The 19,092-nt window shown below is 44.5% G+C and overlaps 1 protein-coding gene across 1 annotated transcript in view; it reads right to left on the bottom strand.

The window, feature by feature from the left end:
* The window catches only part of RAB11FIP4 (RAB11 family interacting protein 4), a 271,185-nt gene that overhangs the window by 155,965 nt on the left and 96,128 nt on the right, over positions 1-19,092 (bottom strand). Inside the window, exon 2 of the mRNA XM_056858462.1 lies at positions 13,839-13,926. Coding sequence (XP_056714440.1) covers positions 13,839-13,926 — 88 coding nt within the window. The remainder of the gene's footprint in view (positions 1-13,838; positions 13,927-19,092) is intronic.

Below are 19,092 nucleotides of genomic sequence, written 5' to 3'. Positions count from 1 at the left end.
ATGGTCCCCACTGACATGTTTTCTGGTGCCCACTTCATTCTTCCCCGAAACAAAATGCCAATCCTGGTTTTTCCTCTGCCTTATTGTGATAGGAATTGGTTCAGAAGGAACATGGCTCAGTTGTGCAGTGTCTGCTTCACATGCAGAAGGTTCCAGGTTCAATCGTTGCCGTCTCCAGTTAACAGGATCAGGATGTCACTGATGTGAAAAACCTCAGCCTGAGACTCTGCAAAGCCACTGCCAGTTACAGTAGACAACACCGACCTTAATAGACCAATGGTCAGCCATTTTATATGGTAGATATAAGAGAATTCCTCAGGGACAGGTGTTGTCCATGCATGGTTGGGGTACCTGAACACCTAATTCATGTGTTACTGCACTGTTTTACTTGAGGCCCAGGAATGTTTATATCAGACCTTTGTTGTCGAGCGCTCAGAATTTCTCAGACCAGCAGTTGGTGGTGTATCTTTTATCAGACAGAAATTCTTTTATTATTCAACAAGTAGCCAGATATCTGCTAGCTCTATCAAGGATATGTGAACTGCTTGTACACGCTCCTAGATAATTAACAATGTTATTTTAATGCCTCTATAGACTATTTGGTTTTTGTAATCTTGTTTTATAACTATGTCGTGGTAAATGCCTAATAAAGGTGATGATGATGATGATGATGACCAATGGTCTGGTTCTGTATAAGCCTGCTTTGTGTGTTCATGTGTGTTCAATAACCCAGGAGACATCACCTTTGTATCTGCAGTGAGCACCCATTTGGGGCAGCTTAGCTTGCAACTTCTCAACATTTTTGACTGGCCCCAGACCCCATGGTAGCCATTTTGTGGTTTGCCACACCATCTTGGCTGCCGTTTTACGATGGCACCCACTACCTGGTTTCAGACTTTAAAAGTGTCCACAAACTCAACAACGTTGGGACTCCTGATTTATAAACACACACTCATTCTCTCTCTCTCTCTCTCTCTCTCTCTCTCTCACACACACACACACACACACACACACACACTTTGTGGATTTGTCCAAGGCAAAATAAAACCACAGAATACAATAAAACTGTATAAAAAAGCAAAGTGGCACCAAATAGCATAGAAAAGCATTATAGCAATTCTAACGATTTCGTTTAACCACACTGATATCCTCTGATTCATCTATTATAGAACACAAGGAAGCATACACAGAGTTTCCATTAAGTCTTCCATCCAGGCATGGACCAGACCCAGATGTGCTTAACACAATCAAAGATGGCTGAATCACATTCCCTCAAACTGTACCAAGTTAAACTAAAATGAGCAAAAGCTAAAACCAGCAGCAAAAGTGCAAAAAAATTTAAAACTCGTATGCTAAATATAATTTAAGACGAATGTGTGCCAAGGAGCCGTAAATCAGAAGAGAGTGGCGTGTTTGGTAACATTCTGCAGTTGCTGTTGCTCCACCCCTAGTTACTGACTTGTCCTGTTGCTATGGAATGAAGATGTTAGTTCTACTGAGCCTTCCATGCACTGCTACAGCATATTGTTACTACCGTTTGGTCCTTGCTTTACTGATATAGGTGGCCAGTTAGGAGATTAAATCAAGTCCCTGTTGCATATAATGTAAATTCTCTAAATAGGCTCTTTTCTCAAACGGATTTTCATGTTTTTCCTCCCTAATGTTGCCTCCTTTGTGCATATGTGTGCATCTCTGTGAAAGGGGAAAAAAACATGGGGGAAATTTCCCAAAACAAAGATTGTGTGTATAATCACCAGCTGATTCCCTCATCACATAGCACACCAATACACATAACTTAAGAGTGCACACACCAACTCAAAAACGAAAAACAAAAAATACCTCACAAAAATTGCCACTTAAACTTTTTTGCAAAATCTGTAAACTATAGATAGATACTCTGGAAAAAAAGCTAGGAAACTACAGCTTAAAAGGAACAGAATCCCCACTCACTGTTACCACTACAGATGCAGAAGACCACCCACCCACATGGGAACTAACCCTCACATGTTGGTAAAGAGCTCAGTCTTTACCACACATGAGAATGAGTCACAGAAAAAAATTATACCATATTTCAAATTAAACCATATTTTTACTATTACAGATGAACACTGGTAAAAAAACCCACAACCCTACCATGTGGCAAGCTGGTTACCCATGTTGGCTCCGTGTGTGGGGGAAAGCCTCACAAAGAAGAATAAATCCTCACAACCATCATCACATAGGATTATACAACAATGTTATTGTTATAGACTGATTAAATTGTTGGCACTTCAGAGTTTTTGTTTGTTTGTATGTTTGTTTGGTAAATGCTAGCATGGAGGGGTAAAGCTGGCATGCCCTGACCTGGATGGCCCAGTCTCATCCGATCTCAGAAGCTAAGCAGGGTTAGTCCCAGTTAGTACTTGGTGAGAGACCACCAAGGAAGCCCGTTGCTATGCAGAGGCAGGCAATGGCAAACCATTTCTGCATGTCTCTTGCCTTGAAAACCTCATGGGGTCACTATACGTTGGCTACAACTTGTTTCCACCACCAAAAGCTAGCATGTGTGACGAACAAGGGTTTAAGCTTCAGCCGAAGCTGAGAGACCAGGAGTGGGCGGAACCAAAAAGCTGACACTCTGAGCTCTGAGAGACAGAAAAGATTCAGAGCTTGGTAACTGGCGTGAGAGGAAGCTGTGAACAACGCTGTGAACCTAAAGGTTCGGTGTAGCCAAAGCTAGTGGAACACACAACCGATGGAGTGACAGGATTGAGACTGGGTGGAAAAGGGCCCTTTCTCAGGTCATAAAGGGGAATTAGTCTTTGGGACAGAGCTGTTCCAGTTGCAGGGTGGTGTAGAGGATTACTGCCACTGGTGTGGCATAGTTCAGTGAGAACTGGAAGAGGGATTCTGATAAATCTCCACACTTCTGTATGTTCTCTGGGAATAGAGATTGAAAGTTCCTTCCTGATAGCCAGGCTGGGGACAGAGTCTGTGAAACTAGGGCTGTTGATTCGGTTCGGCCCAAACTGAAAAACAGCCGAATTTCTCTCAATTCGGCAGTTTTTCGGTTCGGACGAACCGAACTCAAAAAGGGGGGGACCGGGGAGCCGAATTGGCCGAGTTCGGGGTGTTCCCGAATAAATTTGGCCGATTCGGGCCCTTTCCCCCACCCCATGCGCCTTCAGGGAGCTTCCCTGGAGACGCGCAGGGTGCCCTTTAAAGGGCACCCCACGCCTCTCCAGGAAAGCCCCCTGAAGGGGGGCGGGGTGCCCTTTAAACAGATTTGCTCCTCCCGGCCGGGAGGTGCAGATCCGTTTAAAGGGCACCCCGCGCCTCTCCAGGAAAGCCCCCTGGAGGCGCGCGGCGAGTCCCCGCCCCCCAGCTCTGCCGGGACTCATGGCAAGGCTGGAAGGGGGGGTCTGGAAGGGTCTGGGGGTCTGGGGGGGTCTGGTCTTGCCAGGCCCCCGCCAGCCCTGCCTGGAGTCCCGGCAGGGCTGGGGGGGAGGCTTTAAATAGATCTGTGCCTCCCGGCCGGGAGGCACGGATGTATTTAAAGCCCCGCCCCCCAGCCCTGCCGGGACGCCCGGCAAGGCTGGAAGGGGGGGTCTGGAAGGGTCTGGGGGGGTCTGGTCTTGCCAGCCCCCCGCCAGCCCTGCCGGGAGTCCCGGCAGGGCTGGGGGGGAGGCTTTAAATAGATCTGTGCCTCCCGGCCGGGAGGCACACATCTATTTAAAGCCCCCCCCAGCCCTGCCGGGACTCCCGGCAAGGTTGGAAGGGGGGATCTGGAGAGGTCTGGGGGGTCTGGGGGATCAGGTCTTGCCAGCCCCCCGCCAGCCCTGCCGGGAGTCCCAGCAGGGCTGGGGGGGGGAGGCTTTAAATAGATCTGTGCCTTCCGGCCGGGAGGCACAGATCTATTTAAAGGGTCCGTCGCGCACCTCCAGGGAAGCTCCCTGGAGGCGCGCGGCGGGTCTTCAAACATATGTGTGCCTCCCAGCCGGGAGGCACAGATCTATTTAAAGCCCCCCCCCCAGCCCTGCCGGGACCCCCGGCAGGGCTGGAAGGGGGGGTTTAGGGGGGTTGGGGGGTCTGGTCTTGCCAGCCTTTCGCCAGCCCTGCCGCTGGGTTTTTTTAAAAATAGATCTGCGCCTCCCAGCCGGGAGGCGCAGATCTGTTTGAAGACCCGCCGCGTGCCTCCAGGGAGCTTCCCTGGAGGCGCGCGGCGGGCCCTTTAAATAGATCTGCGCCTCATAGCTGGGAGGCGCAGATCTGTTTAAAGGGCCCCCCGCGGGCCTTCAGGGAATTCCCCTGAAGGTGCGCGGGGGGGCCGAATTTTTCCCCGAACTCCTGATCCCCCCGAATTTCCGGGGATCCGAAGTGGGGGAGTTCGGACTTCGGCACGGCCCGAATAAAAACGGGCCAAATTCAGCCAAATCCAAACTATACCGAATTTTTTTTTTCAACAGCCCTATGTGAAACTGAATCTGTGTGATTTCTGAGGAACCAAACTAAGCTTGTAACCTAAGAACGGAAGAAACTTAACTTGAGAAACATCTACGCTAAAGACATCTTGTGTAACATCTACTCTAAATCTAAACTACGCTCTCTCTCTCTGAAGTGAATCTTGTATATTGTATCTTGTACATTGTATCTTGTACAATATGGTTTTGTGCTTTCCCTCCAATTCAGCCTTGCCTCAAAATCCATCTTGTGAATACCATTTAATAAATTTCCCTGTTTACTTTGTTAATTTTAAGAAACTTCTTGTGTCCTGCTTTCTCTCTGAGGTAAAATCTGGTGGGGACTGGAGAAGGAGAAAAATAATCTCCACATAACACCCTTTGGCAAAATAACAAGAAGTGAGGCAATCCCTCTTTCTCTCCCTCAGCACCAAATACTGATTACTGGGAGCTGGGAGATAATAAAAAGGAGAGGGGTCGCCATAGAATGGTACAGAAGTTAAGACTATCAGGCTTGGAATAAGGAGACCTGGCTTCTAATCTCCAGTTAGCCAGTCCTTTTCTCTCAGCCTAACTTACCTCCCCAACTGGCTGTGAGGATAAAACGGAGGCAGAGAGAACCATGAATTATTCCGTGGAGAAGTGCTGAGATGAAAATGTGGTGCATTCAAGGCACTCTGGACAGGATCCTGGCTTGATGCTCTTAAGGCTGCACCCTGCAACCCCAGCCCAGTTTGCATATCATTAAATGTCTTGATACAACAGGAGACAGGAAAGTCACAGCTTCCCCCACCTATTCTGTCTGGCCATGTCGCCCTCCCCTCTCTCCCTTTGTGTGCGTGCGTACACCTGTCGTCCTGCTCACAGCAACCATTTATTTACTATGTTTATACCCCACATTTCTCCCCAATGGGGACCCAAAGCAGACTACATCGTTCTCCTCTCCTCCATTTGGAGGGAGGAGCGCAAATGACAAAACCAGGAACCGAACCGGCAGAAGCCACAGCTGCCGCATCTCCATACTGCGCCAGGGGACTGAAAGGCATCTGTCCAGTGTTCAGATTTCCAGAGTAATGACTCTAGATTAGCCTCATCCCATCCTATTAGTTTAGCAGGATCTGCCAAAAAAATGCTATTTTTAGGGCACCTCTGTCTTTGCAGCTCTTTGTGGCGAATTTGCTCGAGCCAGTTTTCATTCCCTTATTGTTGTTTGTGTGTTATGCCCTTTCTCCAAGGAATCCAGGATGGTGTACATGGTGTTCCTGCACAGTCTCCCATCCAGGTACTGTTATTGCTTTAGAGAGAGAACAACATCCAGGGCCTGCCAACCACTGGCGGAGGCAGAGAAGCTGCTGTTTACCCATGACCATCAAGTCCTTGGCTGCTTTTATTTTACAGGCACTCTAGGAGGTTCACACGGAGAGCCTAATATGAATGGGTGAATGTATTAAACCCAGGCTGCCTCAGACACACATACGTATGTTTTCCTAATACAGACATACGCTTGGCAGCCAGCCTAGAAAATACCAATGTGTGAAATTAATGCATCACCATTAGACAAGGTAGAAGGATGTTGACTTTACCTTACTCTGTCAGGAGAAACACAAAAGCATAGTGATACTAATATCAGCTCGGGACGGGGGGGAGGGAATTTACTTGTTCATGCATGCAGAAATGCCAGTGTGGATTCTTCAAGATGTGCATTAACATGTCTTCAAGGCTTCTCTGTGACCTTAAGAAAATCCAGGCAGAGACTCTATGGATGGTTTCTGGCCAGGGGTTGCTTTCAGATGCTTTTGGCATTGAGCGGTCCGATGACTGCTGCAATTTCACTCTCCAGCAAACAGCTGAAGTGAAAGCCAATTATGCAGCTGATTGAAACTATTTTGTTTAGGTGTTTAATTGTATAAGACCTTGCTGTGTCAAATCGAGGGTGAGAAAAGAAATAGAGGCCACCTCCATTATTAATTTGTTATTAGGGCAGGCAGAATAGTTCAAACACAAGCGGTTTTGGGCTTGCTATTTATTTATTTATTAAAATTTGTAGCCTGCCCTCATTCCCGGCCAGGCCAGGCTCATGGCAGGTAACAACCTCTAAAATACATAACAACCTCTAAAATACATAAAACCATAAAACATCAATAAACAGCAATAGATAGGGTTGCCAACTGCCAGGTAGTAGAAGGAGATCTCCTGCTAATTCAACTGATCTCCAGCCGATAGAGATCAGATCACCTGGAGAAAAATGGCCGCTTTGGCCATTGAACTCTATGGCATTGAAGTCCCTCCCTTTCCCAAACCCCGCCCTCCTCAGGCTCCGCCCCCAAAATCTCTCGCTGGTTGAGAAGAGGGACCTGGCAACCCTAGCAATAGACATTGATAAAACATCATATAAAAAACCCCAGATGCCACCATATAACTGGATTTCAGCAGGTCAACCCCCACAGATGCCAAGAATGGGGGGGAAGGATGGGGAGGCCAGCAACAATGGATAAACCCGTGGCTGCCCTCAATTATAGGCCTGGCAGAATAGTTCTGTTTTACAGGCCCTGCAGAACTCCTTAAAATCCCACAGGGCCCTGATGTCACTAGGAAGACTATTCCACCAGGCCAGGACCAGGGCGGGAAAAGCCCTGGCCCTTGTTGAGGACAGCCACACGCTATTCAGGCTGGGGACCACCAGCGTATTACTACAAGTAGAGTGTAGGACTCTTTGGGGGGGGCATACCAGGAGAGGCAGTCCCGTAGGTGCGATGTAGGTATTTGCCTGCCATGTCCTTTGTTCAATGTCACTCATATGATATTTGCTAAAAGATACGGTGCAAATGAAACAAACACACTCATCAAAGAACCAGGATTGGCTGCTGTTCCCCATCAAGGGTAAACCTGGGTTTGCTCCCATTTATTATATGGAATGGTCTTTAAAATATGATATTCAGGTTGGACTGCTGAGATTTCAGTCAGCAAACTGCCCACCAAAGGAATCAGACTTCTGTAACTGAAGGCTCATCCATATGATTGGCCTGTGGTTGTGGGAAAACACACACTGAACTTAACCCAACCAAACTGAATGGCAAATAACTGGTCATACACAGGGTCCATTAGGAACTTCCAGTATTTTGAAGATAGGTGGGATTTGGGTGCTGTTCCTATCAAAAACAGTTAAAAATTACAAGCCTTTCTGTTCCATGTTATCTGTCTGAATCAGTCAAACAAGAAACGTGTTTTGTAACTGTTACACTTTCTCAGGCCCCAGCTTTCCAGTAACTTTATCACTGTAATACTGAGAAGGCTGGAGAAAAGGAAAACAAGGAAACAACCAAGTCAATGCATAACACTGAAATAAACCTGTTTCTTAATTGTTCTAATCAAACCTACCATGTAGTATCCTCAAGCCTATAATCCCCCTCATAATAGGCCAAGTGAATGCTGAGTGGCACCCTGTGTATAGGTAGGGTTGCCAGCCTCCAGGTACTAGATGGAGATCTCCTGCTATTACAACTGATCTGCTGATAGAGATCAGTTCACCTGGAGAAAATGGCCGCTTTGGCAATTGGGCTCTATGGCATTGAAGTCCCTCCCCTCCCCAAACCCCACCCTCCTCAGGCTCCATCCCAAAAACCTCCCACCAGTGGCGAAGAAGGACCTGGGATCCCTACATACAGGCATTGCCCTCATTGAGGATTAAAAGACTAAGCAATCCCAAAAGCCTCAGTCAGGCTGCTGGGTCAGCCACCTTGGTGTCAAATCCTAGATATTTGCATGGTCCCTTTAAAAATCAGGTTTTTTTGTCACACAAAACAGGCCTTTCTTACAGAAAAATGGGGTGTTCCTCCATCACAATTAAAACCACCCAAGGTGGTATCCAAGTTCCAAAGAATTCTTCCTCAGACTGGAAGACTTAAAAAAAATAGGGAAAGAAAGATTTCGCTCTTTTCCAGGGTCAGGGAGGAAGACGTACTTGTATTCATTCTGTAACATGTGTAAAACAGAAATGTTTATGAGGGCATTTTTATATTGGAATATGGCTGTGGCATACTGGAATGATTCAGAAGGACACTTTTATAAAGGCAGTTGGTTTGCAGCCAGTTGCACTGTTGAGTGTATGTGCTACCTTTCTCTTAATGTTTTTCCTTTTGCTTTTGTGATCCATTTTCTGCATTATTTAAGGTATGTCATGTCTTAGACTGTTTTTTGTTTAACAGTGTCTTCTAATTTTGTAAATCTAGTTTTATTGCACTGTTTATTGGATTGCAGTTTTTATATGTTGTAATCTACATTTTGCAATTCTCCTTGAGAAATAATACATACATAAATAAAAGGTTTATCTGAATGATAATCCAGTTGTGATTTGTGCCGGAGCTGAGACCACTAATCAAGTACAGTTTGACTAGGGGTACCACTTCAAAAAAAACAGAAGAAGAAGAAAGAAGGAGGAGGAGGAGGCGAAGGAGAATCCTTTTGAGCCTCTCCTCTCTCATGTTGTTTCTGTGCTTAGGAAAGCTCCTCAAGCTAAAGTTCAAAGCAGCAGGCTGCTGTTCAAAGACCACTGGATTGGGCAACACATCTATAAAAGTTCCAACCGAAAGTCCCAAAACATTTGTTTCCCCTGCTACGCACAAAAAAATTATTTCCCTAGGAAGTTCAACTCTTGGTCACTTTAATTTAATGATTAAGAAATATGGAAAAGTTTTAAACCTTAAATTTAATTTAATGAGGTTCCAACTGCCAACAAGAATCCAATTACTTATATATAATATATAGACACACATAACAAACAATTTATTACAGACTTTCATGCCACCATTGGATGCTGATTACTGCGCATATGGCCAGCACAGAACATAACGGCTTCATATTTTTCATTTCTTTCCATCTCAATAGATTGCTTTTTGCTTGATGCCTGATGCTATTTTCTTGATGCCTGGCAATATAATATGTGTTGGGGAGGGGTATGAGAAATAGCATTTTTAATACTAGAAGTTGGCCATACTGTTTCCCCCCAACTTTAATAAGGTTATCAGCTTGAAAGACAAATGCATCTAATAGCTGAAGACCAACATTTCATTAAAAATAGATATGGCAAATCCAGTATAATTTATCTGGGATTAAGCTCCAATACTGCAGTTCTGCAGTCCAAGTTCGTTTCACGACCTGAGTTCGATCCCCAACGGAAGTCGGTTTCAGGTAGCTGGCTCAAGGTTGACTCAGCCTTCCATCCTTCCGAGGTCGATGAAATGAGTACCCAGCTTTCTGGGGGTAAAGGGAAGATGACTGGGGAAGGCACTGGCAAACCACCCCGTAAACCAAGTCTGCCTAGGAAACGTCGGGATGTGATGTCACCCCATGGGTCAGGAATGACCCGGTGCTTGCACAGGGGACCTTTACCTTTAAGCTCCAGTAATGGGTGCATATTGCCCAAGGATCAACATAGGCAGTGTTCCAGTGCCACCACTCTTCTTCTACCCATCACTATGTCTGGCTTGTTTTAAAAAAACCTTGTCACACTTTTGCCACATGCAAAATATTGGCAGCCTGTGTTATGCAATGAACTACATCGTGTTCATGAGGTTTTACACAATTTGTGAGACCTTGTTGAGGTTTCTGGAAACATGATGCAGAATTCACCCATGTTTAGTTCCTAAAAAAGAACAGTAGCAGGATTCAGTTGTTCTGGGGAAATTGTTCTCCATTGTATGGTGAATGAGCTGTGAGTTCTCAGCAGTAATGCCAAGGCAGTCTGCACATGCTCAGTGGTGCATTCTTCTTTTTGTTGCAGTTTCCCATGTTCCACATTTTTGTGCATGTATAAAAACAGTTTTCAAGATAGAACCTGTTTTAAAGCCTGTTAATCAAGGAGAGAATCTGCTTCATGGCTGTAAATCCAGTTCAACCACATTCAGAAAGAGTATAAGGAAATAGTATTTGACAACCATTCTGATTAAGTATTCAATAATTATTTGAAATTGTTTCTAATTTGCTACTAAGTGGAATTATTTGGGCATCACAACATTTTACATTTTATCATAAGAATATGGTACTCATCATCAGCCTTTATTGCTCATTGACAGAGTCTTAAGTATTTACATTGTACAAGGGAGACAGTTTTACCATAAGAATAAGGGCATTCTATAAATGTCAGAAAGAGTACAACATGGGTCAAAGAGCTAGTTTCTGGATACTGTTGAAACTCAGGTGTTTTCCACACATGGAAAGGCTTTCCTGTTGCTGCAGCAACAGCTGATATAGTGCATCAGAAACAGAGCTTCCACATGGCAGGTCTCCCCACATTTCCCCAAGCCCTCTGCAGCACCAGAGGGCTTTTTCAGGATCTTTTTAAAACAGCAACTGAGTGGCTGGGCCTGGACAGCGTGGCCTGAAGAAGGGAAGGAGCGGACCAGAATGAAGACTGTGCTTCTCAGGTCCGCTCCAGTCCCCACCTCCCAGACAGACCTAGGCCACCAGTCATTGGCTGGCTCACCGGGAAGGCTGTGGGGCCATCGCCCCAAATGCTCCCTGCCACTGTGGCAAGGCATCCACCCACCACCATGGCCAAAGGTAGAGCAGCCTTTCCCTGCCTAGCCCTCAACCTGCAGCAACAAAGTGGCCCCAATTGAGTCTGTGGCTGTCATTTGACATACTGTTATAACATCATAACTATCTACCATGTTCTCTGAATTCCCAGCATTTATTTTAAAACAAAACTAAGTCTCTAGTCCCTTTTGTTGCAGAGATATGTCTGTCCCTTTATATCTTTACAACAAAAGGGGCTAAAGACTTACTTCTTTAAAAATATAAAAGCTGGGAATTCAGAGAGCCTGATAGGCAGATACGTTGGTGGCCGATTTTTTTTAAAAAGCCCTTCAGTGGTAATGGGGAAATAGTGGCCACAGGGGAACGGGGCAGGGAAAATAGTGATGAAGTGGATGGGACAAGGAATATCTGGACTTTTACATCTACATGGGTGACACTCCCCCCACCCCTTCGCTGCAATATTTCCCCAAACATCACAGCAAACCAGGTTTGGGAAACACTGCAGGAAAGACAGGGAAAACCCAAGAGGTACACAGAAACATCACGATACTGAGGGGAAGTGGGGAAAATCCCCCACTTCCCAAGAGTGTCCAAGTCAGGGAAAGACCTTCTAGTCTTACTAAAATGAATGAGATACCTTGCAGAATGAAGTATTGCTTATTGGGAAATGCTAGCCCAAAATATTTTATTTTAGTTCTACACAGTTGTCTTCCACAGAATGAAAGATACAGGAAAATATGGACAGCTAATTAATGGAGACAATAGAATACATGAAAGCTTGGAGCTATTATAAAAAGACAAGTTGATTCAAACAGTATCACGGAACCTTTTCTTAGAACTCTCACATTGTTCTGTAGAATACTTAGCACAGCATACAATAAACTGTCGAGTAGAATTAGTTTTAGTTCTGCTTTCCTAGATCCAAGCTACAGTTTTCCATTGGAAAATACCATTCACTGTTAGTTTGTTCTCTTCACGCTGTGGTTCCTTCTACAGTTAGAAGAAGAAGAGGTGGTTTTTATATGCCGACTTTCTCTACCACTTAAGGAAGGATCAAACCGGCTTACAATCACCTTCCCTTCCCCTCCCCACAACAGACACCCTGTGAGGTAGGGGAGGCTGAGAGAGCTCTAACAGAGCTGTAACTTGCCCAAGGTCACCCAGCTGGCTTCATGTGGAGGAGTGGGGAAACCAATCCAGTTCACCAGATTAGCCTCCGCCACTCATGTGGAGGAGCGGGGAATGAAACCCGGTTCTCCAGATCAGATTCCACCCCTCCAAACCACCGCTCTTAACCACTACATCACACTGGCTTTAGTGAATGTATTTTGTTAATGCAGCCCCATGGTTTTTTGTAGATTGTAGGTTTAGCACTTGTAAATAGTTTGTGGCTGTACATTTTTTTAAAAGTTCTGTGGAAGAGGGAATTTCAGCAGGTGCAACTTTTCTCACTCCTGAAGGAATCTGTCAAACTTTCCTCTTCTATGCGTGTGCATTAGGCTACTCTAGGCCTTATGCATGCACATTTCATGATCATGAAAACGGTCAGGCATAAAAGGGTTAAAAATTGATGAGGATACAGATTCTTGGGCAGGAAAAGCTTAAAGATATAATGAACATAGATACTGAGATGCTTGTTCACATAAGCACAACTTGTGAAGGAGTATGTCAAAAGCAAGGCAGATGCTCAAATGGATTTTTGGCTTAGGGTTCAGAAACAATGGAGGTGCACTATTCAACCCACATTTTGTGAGGAATTATATATACACATATTTTGCAGCAGCTGCTGTACATACCACACACTGCTGGAGCTAAATAATGGCATGATCCACTAAATGGAAAGCATCTACCACATTCTCTACACAGGTCTAGTGTTCATAGTTCTCCATCTAATCCTCACAACAACTCTGTGAATCAGGTTGGGTTGAGAAAGGGTGTGACTGTTCCATAGTCACCCACTGAAGCTTCAGTGCTAACTGGGGAGCTGAGTCCAGGTCTCCCAGAAACTAGTCTGACACTACCATATTGGCTCTCAGGCCCACAGGTAGCCTCTCCCTTGGAAATCAATCAGTCACAAAGTTGCTTTTAACATTGGTGGTGGGGAATGCTGTTAAGTAACAGCCAACTTATGGCAACTCCACAGGGTTTTCAAGGCAAGAGATGAACAGAGAGAGTTTCCCTCTGCCTCCCTATGTGTAGCAACCCTGGACTTCCTTGGTGGTCTCCCATCCAAGTATTAACCAGGGCTGACCTTGCTTAGCTTTTGAGATCTGACGAGATCGGATTAGCCTAATGTTTAAGAGGCCAAGAATATTACACAATTTAACACTAAGGGTAGATCCGCAGGGGTGCTTCCTGATCTGGCCCCAGATTAGAAGTACCAGCAACAGTGCCCCCCTCCCCCATGAAGACTCCAAGTTTCATAGAGCTTCAGTGTCTCTTTTTCAAATGTGGGCTGCACCACCCACACTAATCCCCTGCCTCCGGCTATTGTGAAGAGCAGACTACAAAGGGTGGACTATTCTTAGCCTGCTATGGTCATTTGGGGTCTGAATGACCATACCCAGTACAGACCAAGTCATTCAGGAAGCATTACTCCAGGGCTTCCCAAAAATTTTAAACATCAAAGAAGCGTACTTATTCTGGAATAAAACTGGAGCCATACTTCTCTTTACACATACTCTCTCTTGTATATACATTTTTTCTCAGTTGGCCCTCAGAACAATGAGCAGGGATTTGCCTGCCAACCTCCCTCTCATGACCACGAGGGAAAATATTGGAAGTTTCATGTCAACTGCTATGAGCTTCCTAAAGGAAGAAATTATAACACAAATTAAAATTGCAATAACAAATAAAAATGCTTACCTTTAATAGCAAACACTCCATGACAGAAATCCTTGAAACTGATCTTGCCCAGATCATTTGGATCCAAGTATTTGGCAAATTTTTCCACCTTAAAAAAGAAAATTTAAAATATTAGCAGGCTGAAACATCTTTTCCCCATGAAAACCTGCCATTTTTTCCATCAAGAATTTAAACATTACAGAAATGGGTAATCTGGGCCATATGGCATAACAGATCTTAAATATGCTTTAACCTCTATCTCATTTTCACTGGAGAACAGTTTAAAAGGGAAGATGGAGCAGAAATTCAAATGGTTTAATCCAACAAGTATTCAGCGGATATCGAGGATAACATCATGAGGGCTGAGAGCTGTACCAATGCTATAGCTGACATGAACAGGGTATGAGATTTGCAAGAGGTCTTCCCCAAGAAGTACGGTAGCAGATTATTTTTGTAGCCCTTCAGCCACTACAGTTGACCTTCAGTTTGATCCACCCTGATCCTGAGCCTTTAAACTTTCCTGGGTCTTTTTGGTAACCTGTTTGTGGTCTGTATAAATTGCAAAGGTGTTGCTTCTGGGTAGCATTCTATGTAAAAGGAGTGGCAGCTGAGATATAAAACAATATTAGAAGCTGTAAACGTTTCCTGCCTAGATTGCTATTTTTTATTTATCAAGTGTCTGGAGATAATCATTTGCAGTGCAAAGGTACAGATGAGCTATTGATTTTTAAGTTATGTTCCCCACTCTCAACACAACAGCTCTCATACGTGCCTGAGGCCTGTTCCACACATTATGGACTAAGATTACACATGGAATTTTATATGCAGTGCACATCAACATGTGTGGTTTGATATGTCTGTTCCACCAGGCATACGTGCAGCAGGGAATCACAATGGCCAGTATGTATACAGTACAATACATACGTGTCACAGCTGCAGATGTGATAAGGTAATGCTGCAGGTAAATGTCTTTATAATTGGTGCTCACTCTTAATCTGCAAGTGGCTTTAGTATATATATGGAAAGGGGGGGAAGAGATAGAATAGCATGGTAGAAACTGGAGTTAGTCTGAATATGAAGAGTAGGGGACCTTCCCACATTACATTTGTGCCATAGGAAACACTCAAGTAACATGAAAAGCCCTAGACCACGTAACAGGAACCCTGCTGAGGTTCTTCCCAACACCAGAATGGCCTCAGGTGCCCAGTGAGGTAAGGTTATCTGTGGAAGGAGCTGAAGTACAGTATCTTTCCATGTGGTCTGAGCCATGACCCAACAAGCACTGGAAGGAGAATGTGCTCTACTGGCTCCTATGTATTTGGGTGTGTACCATCAAGTCACTGCTGATTTATGGCAACCCCATAGGGTTTTCAAGGCAAGAGACATTCAGAGGTGGTTTGCCATTGCCTGCCTCCACATGGGCTGAGAGAGTTCTGAAAGAACTGTGACTGGCCCAAGGTCACCCAGAAGGCTTCATGTAGAGGTGTGGGGAATCGAACCTGGTTCTCCAGAGTCTGCCGCTCTTAACCACTACACCACACTGGCTCCTACAGTGCAAATCTAACAGTGAGGAGAGACCCTAGCAGTGCAATCTTCCTAATCTTCTAAACTCATTGACTTCAATGACTTGGAAGGGTATAACAGTTTAGGTTTGTATGATAACTGACCTAAAAGGAGAATTTCAGCAATACAGACCTTTATATTGCTATTGCAGAGAACCACAGCCTTCATACAGAGGTTCTCTTTTGTGTGGAAATCCCTCTCTGCAGTAAGTATGTCATATTAGAGCAGGGTTGTCATTAAAAAGATTTGCAAGTTTTAATTCTGGACAGTGGGGCAGTGCATGTTCGTAAAGGTCCACTGTATACATTATGGGTCAGATACACTGGTTGATTTCCACAAAAAGATTGTTGCTAAGTTCCTCCTTCCAGTGCAAATTCATCCCTCATGGTGTTCCTAGGGGTCCCCTGCCCCCCAGGAGCAGCATTTATGGGACAGCTTTGAGCTGCAGCAAGGTGAAGGAGGCGAGAAAGTCCTATTCTGCGGATGGAAATCCACTTCACTGGATCCAGTTCTATGCATTGGGGTATTTTATTCTGCTCTTCAGTGATAGGGAAAAAGCAAGGAAAAATTGACTAGGCTGGAATGGAAGCAGGTTTCTGAATGTAAAAATGAGTGCATAAGCATTTCCACACAGAGAAAGGCAAGAAACCAAGCTGAAAATGCAGGCAGACTGAATCCTGACATGACCTAGATTCCCTGTTTTCTGGTTTCTTAAATGCAGCCACACACACACAATTCCTAAATGTGCCTCAGATAAAGTTGTGGGGGTGCCTTTGCATTTTTATTTGCATGCAACTTGGATTCGTAAAAAAAAAAAAAGACTGTTCTCGTTGATGTTGAAATATGGAAAATATGATACTGAGCACAAAGGAAGACTATCTAATTATAAGGTTTTTTAATAAAATGGAATTGCCTTGCTAGATCACAAGAATGGCCCATCTCCAGCTGTAGCTGGAAAGGAGGGATGTCACGACAGTTTAAAGAATTATGAAGATGGGAGGGGCTGTGGCTCAGTGGCAGAGCATCTGCTTGGCATACAGAAAATCCCAGGTTCAGTCCCCAGCATCTCCAAGTAACAGTACCAGGTAGTAGGTTGAAAGATGTCTGCCTAAGATCTGGGAGAGCCACTGCCAATCTGAGTAGACAATAACTGACCTTAACAGACCAATGGACTGATTCAGTATAAGGCAGATTCATGTGTTCATGTGGTATCACTTCATATTTCGACTTGACCTCTCTATTGGTACATTGATGAATAATTTCTTTTTCTTTGGCAAATACCTACCTCTCGAACAAAGTACATTTATGATGCCATAAGCTAAATTTATTGGGGGTGGGGGTGGGACAGCACAATGCTCAGAGGAAAGATGGGACTACAAAATTAGGTTCCACTTTCACATTTTAGAAGCTATTCTTTAGTAACTGTAATGAACACACACAGCTATATTTAAAATTGACAAAAATGTTAGGCTCTGGTTACTTCAAAATAAGATTGGGGGCAAGGATGAGAGGCAGTCTAAGAAAGTTGTAGTGCCATCTTAAACAGAATTAATCCCTTCTAAATCAATCAGCTTCAATGTAACTCAGTTTATGACAGATGTAATTCAATTTAGCGTATAACCTAGGGTGTAACTCAGTTTAGGATGTCATAGTTTGTCCCGTAGCACAAGTGGCCTTATGGTCCTGGTTATGAATCACTGCTCTACTCCAAGGCCAAGACATCACTATCACTTCAGGACCATGGATAGCAAATTGCCCAAGTTTTTAACCTTTAATCCACTACCACCCACCAAGTACACATCATCATCAGTGAATGTTCTCCAAGCCACAAATACAAAATCTGGACACATAAAAACAGCACCCGAGACAAGGCAACTTTATATAGGTATGTTTACGATGTACGACACATTGGTATCAGGCATGCATTCCATGAGACACTTGTACCTAATGGCTATCAGCCAACTCCTTAATGTTACATCTGATTCCTATTTGCTTTGTGTATCTTTTTAAAAGGGCCTGGGGGAAAATATAGGATCTGGGATTGTATCCTAAAGGCGGGGTGAGACAACTGTTCTCTTCCGGCTGTCAGAAACCACTCCAAGTAGGGGTATGTGTAGAAGAAGAAAAGTTGGTTTTTATATGCCAGCTTTCCCTACCACTTAAGGAAGAATCAAAACGGCTTACAATCACCTTCCCTTCACCTCCCCACAACACACACCCTGTGAGGTAGGTGAGGCTCAGAGAGCTCTAAGAGAGCTGTGACTAGCCCAAAGTCACCCAGCTGGCTTCATGTGTAGGAGTGGGGAAACCAACCAGGTTACCAGATTAGCATCCGCTGCTCATGTGGGGTGGGGAATCAAACGTGACACATTGAGCACATTTTCCCACTGTGGGGGTATATGACAACAACGCCTGCTAATTGAGAGTTCTTATGTCACGCACAATGCGGTGTGCCGCGCCCGACTGTGAAAAGCGATTTAGTGGCACGCAGTAAGAGGAAAAGTCTGTACATTTTCCTGTTCTCCCTGTTGGGACACCTGCCATTAAAACTCAAGCCATCAAGGCTTCCGCTACAAATCCACAGAATACCCCATCATCAATGATTAGGACTTAAAAGGAGAAGAAAGTGTTTTGGGGGAAATTAACATTCATAAAGGAACATTTGCAACTACACTACGGGGCTGATTGAGGAAGCAGGTGGAGGAGATCATGGGAGCTGGGAAACACCCACGTGAAGTGGAGGAAGTATCGCAGCCACCTGTAAGTAAGCAGTCTAAAATAACTGACTACTTTGCTTCTGGCAGTCCCACAATATTTAACATTCCGGTTAGCAACCGTTTTACTATCCTGGATGACAACAACCTTGCTAGAGAGTTGGGAGATAAGGAAGAAACGCTAATTAATTTTGATCAAGACGCTAGTGAGGATGATACTGGTACTGTTCTGAATAAGCTCGCTGAGCTGACAGAACAAACAGTGCAGCATATTTTTGATTCTCTAAAAGGAATAAACTCTCACCTCGAAAAATTAACCCAAGCAGTCTTAACCCTAATGAATACGGAGCAGGAGAACTTGACTCCACTGAGAGTTTCTCCACATTCCTTGCACGGTGGGCTTTCTCTGTTGGACCTCCCGGATTCAAACGACAAGAGTATGAGATGTGCAAGATAATCAAACAAAAGCATGGCTCAGAATCTGTGTTTACAGCCTAACAAAGTTTGCTTGACGGTGTGCAGTTATAGAGGATGTATGCCAGCATGGAATTATAAACACTTGGCAATTAATCATCTGAGGAATTTACTTCCGAGAAATATTTGCCCAATTGACCTTATCTCAACGGAACCCCTTAACAGTGCACATCAGACACAGAGAATTATACTAACCTTTAGTAGCCAAAGAATCCCCTCACTGTTGCTTACACAGAGACGCAGATTGGAACGCAAAGGAGTTTTCCCAGTACAAGTTTTTAACAACACTGTAATATCCTCCCTGTTTCCAACTGATTTTACAAAGAACTGTCCTGATAAAAAGCCTACTGGGGAATTTTCAGAGGTCGCAATTCGCAATGATCTCATTGATCTGACTGATGAACCTAGCACCTCTGAGCCGCAGCATAGCACCTCAGGCTGCCATTTGTTTGAAAACTCATTGGAGGAGGATCTCTTTAAAGTTTTCCCAACTCTCATTACTGAGGAACAACTAGCAATTACAA

The sequence above is a fragment of the Euleptes europaea genome, chromosome 1, assembly GCF_029931775.1.
Source record: "Euleptes europaea isolate rEulEur1 chromosome 1, rEulEur1.hap1, whole genome shotgun sequence".
Lineage (NCBI taxonomy): Eukaryota > Metazoa > Chordata > Lepidosauria > Squamata > Sphaerodactylidae > Euleptes > Euleptes europaea.
The sequence above is the reverse complement of the archived record's forward strand: the minus strand, read 5'-3'. Positions and strand labels throughout refer to the sequence as shown.